Source organism: Tupaia chinensis, unplaced genomic scaffold (assembly GCF_000334495.1).
Source record: "Tupaia chinensis unplaced genomic scaffold, TupChi_1.0 Scaffold000434_1, whole genome shotgun sequence".
NCBI classification, from domain to species: Eukaryota; Metazoa; Chordata; class Mammalia; order Scandentia; family Tupaiidae; genus Tupaia; species Tupaia belangeri.
Genome location: NW_006159939.1, coordinates 3,221,067 through 3,231,089, shown reverse-complemented (window position 1 = coordinate 3,231,089; position 10,023 = coordinate 3,221,067). Strand labels below are relative to the sequence as shown.

Below are 10,023 nucleotides of genomic sequence, written 5' to 3'. Positions count from 1 at the left end.
CGTGTCAGATTTCTTTTCCACCAATTAAATACTTAGGAAGTTCTTATCCAGACCAGCAGATGGCGCCATGGTTAGGTCACTGGACTCCCAGGTAGTTAATGGTTCCAGTCCTGGATCTGACGGCTTGAGACTCATGCAGGGCTCATGTGCGTGTGTTCCCAATATCCGGAGAGGAGAAAGGATTGAAGTGTAAGCATCCTCCCTGGGGGGTGATTTCTCTCTGTCTCTCTCTGTGGGGCTCTGTGGCAAGAGCTTGCGTCCTATAACAAAAATCTCTCTTTAAAAAGAAAAGTTCTTATCAGTGAAACTTTCAAGGTGAATTCCTTTAAGTCATTGAAAAAATAAGATCTTAAAAGAGAGACAGTGTCCCTAAGAAAAGGCAGATGCTTCTTACACAGTTTTTTGTGTCAACCAGTGATAGATATTGTACTTAAAATTGCAAGTACAATGCTCTTTCGGGATGCCACAGCATAGTTCCTGTTCCTCCTGATCATTGAAGTGTATAATCATTCAGATACTCTCTAATAGTTTTGATACTTTTCTGGTGCCTTTCCATTAGAATTGCCATTTTCTCAAAGGGGATATCATATCTACTATTCATTTTATTGACAATTCAACACTTTTTAAAGTTAAAAACCTACTTAAGTGAAAACAGTAAGTGTGGCTAGGAGTAATTAAAGTGGATTGAATTTTATTTTGCTGTCTTATTGGAGTAATACTAATGGTGCCTTTCTTTTTTTTTAGATTTGCCTACTGGTTGGGAAGAAGCATATACTTTTGAAGGTGCAAGATACTACATAAAGTGAGTTTTTTTAATTTAGGGTTTTTCCCCTTGGTAATTTGAATGTTGTGATTAATTTTCAGTTGAAGAGTTTGATGTCCAGACATCATCATCATTTAAGGTTTCTCATATAATGTTGCCGTGTCCTTTATTTTATGCAGTGTTGGAATTTTGAGAGAAAAAAATGGCATTCTTAGTCTTCTTATGTTACTTGCCTGAATATTCATTGATTTGGAAGTTACAGATCATTTATAGCCAGTTAACATTTCGTAGCGCCTCTGTATATACTTGCAGGTGATAGAACACTATAGTCTTTTGTCTTTAGCTACACAGTACTTAAAAGTTCAGGCTCTTAATTATATGTGGTAAGAGATATCAAACTACAAAACAGTTCTGAGTAACGTTACCATCTTTTTTTTTTCCCCCAAATGAATTTATTTCATGTATTTGACCAAAGCTGTTAATGAATAGCAAATGCGATGAGAAGCTAGATACAGCTTGATGGACAATGAATGACAAAGCAGAAAGTGAAACAGAAGTAAATACTGAATGTTTCATAAGTCTATATTGGAGTATTGTTTACAGTTTTCCTTCAGTTTATTTAAACATTTCTTAAGTCACTGTGCTTTATTGATATGTTTGTGTTTGCATAAGAGGCTTTCAATAGAGCTTGAAATTAAAGATGCCTAGTCACAGCCAACTTTGAAACCATTTTCATAGAAGAGTGAACTCTGTTTTACTCAGTCTTAACTTGGAGTACTTGGAGACAAATACAGCATTAGAAGTCATTCTTATGTAGAAGAAATTGTAATCCCCTGAGGGAAAATGAAAGTTGTTTTGTCCTTGATTTATATCCGAAATCATTTACTTAAGGGCTTTTATTTTTTTAATGGTTTTTAAAATGTGTGTGTGTAAGGAACTAAGTCTTGAAAGACAACGCTTAATATAAGATTTGACTGAGACTTTGGTAGTTTGCTAATAATAACAGACACCCACCTAAAGTACCTTTGTTTCATCAGGCCTCGTAAATTGTTTCGACAAAGTGACATTTTTAAGATCCCATACTTCTATTAGGTTGTAATTACCTGTAGAGTTCTTCAAATTTTTTAGAAACATATTTATATAAAATATCAAGGGATATTATTTATGGGTATTAGAAATGGTTGGTTTTGGAAGTAGAAATAGAGAAAGCAGAAATAAGATCAGGAACCACAGTAGGGTCATAACGTGGCCCTTCTCTGGATATTGTCTGGTTGCGTCTTTTATTTGGAGCTTGTATTGGTTCATTTTTAGATGGCCTAACAAACTTGAGTAAGGTACAGTCAGTAAATATGTATCTAGTGGTCATTTTCATTTTGAATTAAAGTGAGTTCGTATTGCTATGAAAAGGAATGCTGTCCTTTTGTGGCACAGTACTGGTACTCTGAAGACAGGTTTTTTTTTTTAATTATTTAATTCATTTATTTAACAAAATGTTGATTACTGTACGTTAAGCCTAGCTGATCTTATAAGAATAAAAGTAACATTTCAAATTTCCAGTAACATTTTAATTTCTGGGACTGTGTGTATTCTTGGATGATTGTTTATTTGACAATACAAAATGTTTCTGTGGGTCGAATATGTATGTTTTAATTTAGAACTAAATTGTCAAAAAGTCTGAGGGGATTTTTTTTTGTTTTACTAGCCATTTTGATTAGATTTTATTTTATGTTGACTTAAACTAAATTAGCTTTTAAGAGCTATGCCTAAATAAGTTTTTCAGGAAAATTAGGACAATATTATAAAAGCTGTAATAACTTAACTCTGAAGATATTTTTAAACTGGTGGGTTTTAATGATTATATACTAAAATAGCATTTATATATCATAATTTATATTATGAAAGTAATTTGCTCTAAAAATGAGCGTGTTTCAGAACTGTATTTCCCATTAAATTTCTTTTAAGTAAGAGGGCCATTGACAAGTAAGGTAGGTGCTACTGCCTTATGTTTCTGGGTTATGTCAGAAGATTAATTTCTTTTATGATTAGTTAAATCCCTAATGTAGGCTGTAATTTCCCAGAAACTTTTGTCTTTCTCTCCCTCTCTCTTTTTTTTTTTTTTAGAGATTTTTGCTATAGGGCACATGCTCTTGTTGGATAGACAGACAGAAAGTGAGAAATCATCCCCCGGGGGGATGGCCATGCCACAACCCCTTCTACATTCTCCTCTTGGGATTTTTGGGCACGCATGCACACGCATATGCATGAAGGCACACACACACGTGTGTTTCAAGCCACTAGGTCTGGGACTTGAACTGTCCTCAACCATGTGGGAGTCCCATGATGTAACCATTACTCTACCTGCTGGTCCCAGAAGCTTTTCTCTTACTTGTTTTATTATGAGCAGTTAGCGATGTCTTGTCATTCTGATACGATGGGGGAACTACTTTCATCTTAAACTTTACAATTTATGAAATACTTTCTTTCACATGTATCATTTTGTCAACTCTCGTTATGTCTTGTCATTCTGATACGATGGGGGAACTACTTTCATCTTAAACTTTACAATTTATGAAATACTTTCACATGTATCATTTTGTCGACTCTCGTTTTAACCTTGGAAGCAGTAAGGAGAATTACCATTTTCATTGTCATACCATATAAAACAACAGAAAGATGCCTTTGGAATTTATAGTCTGCAAAGACAACACGTGAGAAGTAGCAGGAACGTGAACTATGTTTAGAATATTCAGGACAGAGGAAAAGATAGGAGTCTGGAGTAGGAAAGTGATTAATGCTGGTGGGAATATTTTTTCGTTGTTCTTAGATGAAAAAAGGGTTTTGATCAGATTATAAGAGAAGGAGGTAGTACAGTGAGCAGATTAGATTTTGTTCAGATGGGAAGAGGGAAAATAGAAAGCCCAATAGAAGACATGTTGGCCTCTGGGTCTTTCTTTTCTGTTCTGAAGGCTACTGTGGCAAGTGGGGAGGCCTAAAGAACACGTGTGTCTTTTTCTACCTTTGTTCCCAGGTACACTGAACTCTCAAATTATTCCTCTCCGGCAGATGTTGGTTGTTGTTCAGAATGACAAATTGCCATAACATTTTCTTTGGAGAAGATTTTGGTATCTGTAGTTTCATCCCAAAAACGCTTCAGAAAAGAACATTGGGTTGGAGAAGTCTTAAGAGCTGGCCTGTGGCCTTGACCTTCTCAACAGCGTTGGAGCTCAGTCTTCACATCTTTAAGTTAGGCTCGCTAGACAAGGCAGCTTCCTAAATCCTGTCCCTCATTTCTGAATTTCTTTGAATTTTAAGTATAGACTTGTGGGAATTTACAAGATTCCAGAAAATAGTGCACTCACAGTCCCGGGGAGAGATGATGTGAGAAGTGTGGAAAACTCTTCACTTAGCTTTCGAAGTTTGACTACCACTTTACTACTTTATCCTCTCCAAGCTTTGCGTAGAAAACCACAGATCAGGAGTAGTGCCGGAGCTGTGTGTTCTTTCTTTGTTTTTTGTGCTTACATTTTCTTGTAAAATGTTTGTGTACCTGTATATAATATTCCTGCAGAACTTTATGGAAACAGATAATAGTGCTAATGTCCACTAAATCCTGATGGGAGTAAGAATTGTATAGACTTGAGTTGGATAATCAGCTTACTTTGTATACTTTTTGAAATCCTTTCTTTCATACACGTTTACAGTTAAGTAACAAAATACATGATGCAGGGAATTTATTTTACTTTATACCTATTTGACCCCAAAAAAGGTAAGATAAGAAAATTTTTTTCTTTCTTTCTTTTTTGAGGTTTTTGCTTTAGGGTATGTGCACTTGCTGGGGGATGGGGAGAGCAAGACAGACATGCTGAGAGGGAAAGTGAGAAATCCCCCCCTTCCCCTGTGGATGGCCACACCTCCATCCCTTCCTCTCTATCCCCTCACCCCCCAGGATCTTGGGCACATGTGCACACGTGCCTGGTGTGATTTTTCAAACCACTAAGTCTGGGACTCAAACCATGGTTGAAGATGTGGGAATCCAGCAAGGTAACCACTATGCCATCTGCTGGTCCCAATTTTTTTTCTTAAAGATAAATATTTAATACATAAAATTTTCTGATAAAAGTCATTTTTAGTATACCCTAAGCAAGTTAGCCTCCGAATTATTTAATTATATGTTTGTGTGTTTGTGTAAATATATACACACACAGTTTGAGTTTGATTATTGAGTTTCTATACTGCTTTTTAGAACTTAAATTCATTCTGTGTTTAGGAAGAAAGATGAAAATTATCAGTGAATTTTATAACTTATAAATTATAGTTTTTAAATGTTCCATGTTCTTACTAGAAATCAAGAAATTGAGTCCATAAGGTATAGAAGATAATCTTAAGTATTTTAAAGTTACAAAGCATTCTGCTTACACCTTGAAAATATTGTTTAATGACTCTAATGACAGGTCATGGCAGCTTGCAATGGATGTGTCATTGACTATTCCTTTGTGCTTCAAAGGTTTAACATGGTTAAGAGCCAAGTAAATCTTAAAACAATGCTTCCTGAACAGTGAGAAACTTTGTTCTGATTATTTAAGTGTCATTTTCTTGTGTGGCAGGATTGGGGATCAAAACAATACTTCCAGGGCAGTAAAATAGCATGCAAATTCTGTGAGGTTATATTACCATATTGCTGTTTTCTTCACTTAAAATTTTAAGTTCTGAAAATGGGACTTTTTCCTAGATATGCAAATAAAGCAGTGTTTGATTTTGGCTAATGAGATTTCATTTCATTATCCGCAATCGGTGAATCTAATGTGTGCTGAGAATCCCAAACTTAACTATAGCAAGAGGATTTTGAGTATGAAATAGTGATTCAAGATTGCAAGCAAGAAAAAAAAATCTATTTTTCATAAATTAGCATAATTCAAAACAGGGATGAAGATAACTACCTTTCTCTGTCTTATAAAACAGCATTCCCCAACTGCTTTGGCACCACGGACCAGTTTTATGGAAGAAAGTCTTTCCATGGACAGTGGTGGTGGGCTGGGTGCTGATGCTGATGGTTTCAGGATGATTCAAATGCATTGTATTCTTGTGCATTTTATTTCTGTTCTTACGTTGTGATATATAATGAAATAATTATACACCTCACTATAAAGCAATATCCGCAGCCGTTCCCCCAGCACTAGCATCGACGCCTGAGCTCCACTTCAGATCATCAGGCATTAGATTTTCATAAGGAGTGTATACTCCAGATCCCTCGCAGGCACAGTTCACAATAGTTTGCACTCCTGTGAGAATCTAATGCGGCTGCCGATCTGACAGGAGGGCAGAGCTCAGGCAGTAACAAGAGTGAAATACACAGGAAGGTTCGCCCAGTTACCCACCACTCACCTCTTGCTGTGTGACCCGGAATTTGGGGACCTCTCCTAGAAAAGACAAAGAGTTTCCTTGCATTTGTTGACAAATGTTCTTTTCCTGTGACCTTTTCATTTTTCTATAATGTAGTAGAAGTATAACTTAGGGTGAATGGTTAAAAGTTATATTAATAAATGTAACTAGCACTGTGTATGTATGTGCACATTAGAATTCATGGCATACGAAATGGTGGTAGTTGTCTGTCGGTCGGTCGGTGTCAAAGTAATTCAGAGGAGGAAAAGGCCAAGTAGGTTGGGCTTTCCTGGTACTGTTTGAAGGAAGAGGTAGAAGTCGAGTTAGGCCTGGGGGTAAGGTTGGGATTCAGGAGGATTGGTATAAATGACAGGTGGGATAAATTCTCGGGGGTGGGAACATGTTTGATCAGTAGTGATAACTACTCTGCTGGTAAGTGATATTAACATAGGAAATGCCAGGATTAAACAACTTCTAATTGAAAAAAAAAATAGTACAAACGCTAGGCTGGTGGGAATGCTGCTTGGAGCCATATCTTGTCTAGGCTTTGAATGGCAGCCTGAGTTCTGTAGACAAGCCACTGGAGATGGTTTTGCATTAGCTACATAAAATGATGGTTTTAAGGGAGATTTTAATATAGGCATTTCAGATTATATAGAAGTAAACCTGGAATCAGAGGGCCAGTTTTGAGTCTGTTGCTATAATTTGGGAGTTCGCCCGAACCAGGTTGATTTTTTTTTTAGAAAGGAAGGCAGCCATTGATCAAAGATATTAAAGAAGAGTTGACAAGCCGTAGGAGTCTTGCTGAGCAAGGAGGTTGACATTGAAAAAGAGGTCAGGAGCTACTCAAAGCTTCTGTGTCTGAGTAGCTACAAGAATGATGGTACCATTGATCAGAATAAGAGAGTACATAGGGGGAGAGGCAGTCATCAGTGGACATGTCAATTATGGTTTGGTTTTTAAGCTGTTTATTTGGAGAGGACATAACATTTAGCTTGTTAAAAGTTTAGCATTCACAAACAATTCCCAAAATTAATTTCCTTCCCTCTCTTACAAATAAGCAAAACCATCCCTTCCTCCCAGAAAAATCATATCAGTTACCTAAATGACCTTCTGCTCGTACAGGGAGTCTGAAAAGTTCCTGGAAAATTCTTAGGATGAAAAATGTGGGCCAGCAGATGGTATAGCAGTTATGTCGCTGGACTACCATATGGCCAACTGTGGTTCAAGTCCTGGACCTGGTAGCTTGAAAATCATGCTGGGCATGTGTGTCTTTGTGCCCAAGATTTGGAGGAGAAGGAATTACAGCATGTCCATCCCTTTGGGGCAGAGGGTGGGGCGGCGATTTCTCACTTTCTTTCTTACTGTCTCTCCAAGGAGCGCATGCACCTTAAGGTAAAAACGTCTTTAAAAAAAAAAATAAAGTAAGGATGGATTTCAATTTTTTTTGTACCAAAATGAGCTCATACTTTTTTTTTCCTGTGTAGTTTTTTAAGTCGCCTCATCTGTAAATCCATGCTAGGGATTTCATATTAATCTCTAATTATTTATTAAGCAGATGCTGAATATTTACTATAGTTGCTAAGTACTTCAGGCTTTATGAATGAAACAGATATAGGCCCTGCATTTAAGGAGTTCATAGTTGAGTTATAGAATAATCACACACATAGATGATAGACTGTGATAAATGCTATCAAGTGTACATATAATGTTCTGAATACACATAGCGAGAGGCCTTGGTCCAGTATAGGGGGTTACTTGGAGAGGCCTTCTTTTTTTTTTTTTTTTAATTCAGACATTCATCAATAAAATATATTCTGAATATCAACTTGAGTTGCACAGGTTAAGATGAGGCCCTTCACACAGTGTTGAAGATGCGATGCCATCTGTATTTGAATTGGCATCGAGCTTCTTCAGATTTCAGTTGTTTTTGTCTGAAATATCTTCTATTCCTGAGATCAGCTACGCCAAGATGACTCATCAGCTAAATCACGTTGGTCAAAATACCTGCTAACCAAGCAGATTAATAAATTCAAAGCGGGAACCGTCTCATCACCTTTGCTGTCCACTAAGAGCTTCACTTCAGAGCCCCTTCTTGCAAGCTGTCGAATCAGTAAAGGCGCCTCAGGTAATAAAGATTTCTCAAGACAAGCCAATAAAGCATATAGCCATCTTCCCAATTCGGGAGTAAAGTCTCTTTCTCCAAACCAATTACTCAGATATTCCAAGACACTAGTTACTGTTGCCTGATTCATTCTGCTAACGATACTAAGCAAGGGAGGAAAACCAATTTGTACAGAACCGATTCCAGGACTTTCATTAGGCTGGTCCAATGGCTCCTTTAGCACATAATCTTTCACCTAGCAAGATTTTTTCCAGCCTTCTTCATCTTCAGATTTTGGCATAGTCACATTACTGTCTAATCATGATTTCTGTGTTTGTCTGCACTCTGTCGAATAGTTGAAAACTGTACCTCTTGTTGCTCTTGCCAGTGAAGTATTGGAGACTAGCCTTCAGGAGCAGGTTGGCATCCTGAAAGAGAAACGTTCACACTTTGCTTCCTTTTCAACTTCTTTGGGTCAGTTTGGGCTACCACAACATCTGGACATGGAGCTGCTTCAGTCAAATTCAACACAGTCTCGCCCACATTAGGATGTAATCCAGGGATCTTGAGCAGACGCAAACTCCTGAGGGGTGGACCTGCTTCGGGTATTTCTGAGGCATCCTCAGGAGTACCAAAGAATCGAATCCTTCCACCAAATCACCGGACTCTACTGGCAAAAGCTGGGGTATTAGTTCTTCTACTGGAGACTCCACTGGTAACCATGCCATGACTTTCAATCTAGCCAGCCCTGGGAGGCTTTTTTCACAAACATAAGAAAGTTAAGCTCTGGGGGACTGGCAAAGTTCAATAAAATAATTATTAAAGAAAAAAAAAAAGAAAGTTAAGCTCTGAACTCCCACAGATCCCACAGAATCGGTCAGAATAGAGAGCAATACGAAGTCACCTGAAGATGAAGAATAAATAGCATCCTGGTCTTCAGATTGGACCATAACTTGAATGAAAGTGTTCTCGTATCCAGTAAAAACTCGGGGTACGTTTGGCATGATGTGGATATTTGGCAAAGGGTAAAAGCTGTGACAGAAGTTGCTCTTTACCATCCGAAAGAGGGTTAGCTAACCTGTTTTGATGATTACCTCAGGCCCAGATGGTCTTCCAATCGTTCATTCATGCATTCTTTCTTTTAGTTCTCTGTCAATAAATTTTGAGGTCTTCATTATGTTCCTTAGTGATTAAGATACATCAGTAAGGAAAAAGGCAAAATAACAAAACCAAACAAAAAAACCTGCCCTTCTAGGGAATGCTATAGTAGGAGACAGAATGGTAGACATAGTAAACAATTAACAAGGAAATTTTTTACATTTAAGAATACATAGGGCCAACCTATGGCATGGTGATTAAGGCAACTAGGTCCTCCTTGGACACCTGTGGCTTGAGCCCTAGATCTGGTGGCTTGAAAAAAATCCCTGGGTTCATGTGTGTGCACCCAGAATCCCAAATGGAAGGAGAAATGGAGAAGGAATTGTGGTGTGGCCACCCCCCACAGGGGTGCTTTTTGCAGCCCCCTCACTCCCAAGCAATCACATATAACTTCTGGCAAAATTAAAAAAAAAAAAATATATATATATATATATATGCACACACAGATATATATATATATATATATACACACACGCATACGCACACACAGTGAAAGAAAAAAAAATACATTCAGGACATGGAGGACAAGGAGAGGACTGATAAGAAATGAGTGTCGGGGCAGGGACCAGCAGTTAGCATAATGGCTATGTCGCTGGACTCCCACGTAGTCAACCGCGGT

The 10,023-nt window shown here is 37.7% G+C and overlaps 1 protein-coding gene and 1 pseudogene across 1 annotated transcript in view; one reads left to right on the top strand and one right to left on the bottom strand.

Moving 5' to 3' along the window:
• Window positions 1-744: 744 nt before the first annotated feature.
• The window catches only part of PLEKHA5 (pleckstrin homology domain containing A5), a gene marked incomplete at its 5' end in the record, with an annotated part of 303,433 nt that continues 294,154 nt past the window's right edge, over window positions 745-10,023 (top strand). Inside the window, 1 exon segment of the mRNA XM_006155093.3 lies at window positions 745-802. Within this exon segment, the coding sequence (XP_006155155.2) occupies window positions 745-802 (58 nt within the window).
• Window positions 7,644-9,017, bottom strand: LOC102479193 (gem-associated protein 2-like; annotated as a pseudogene).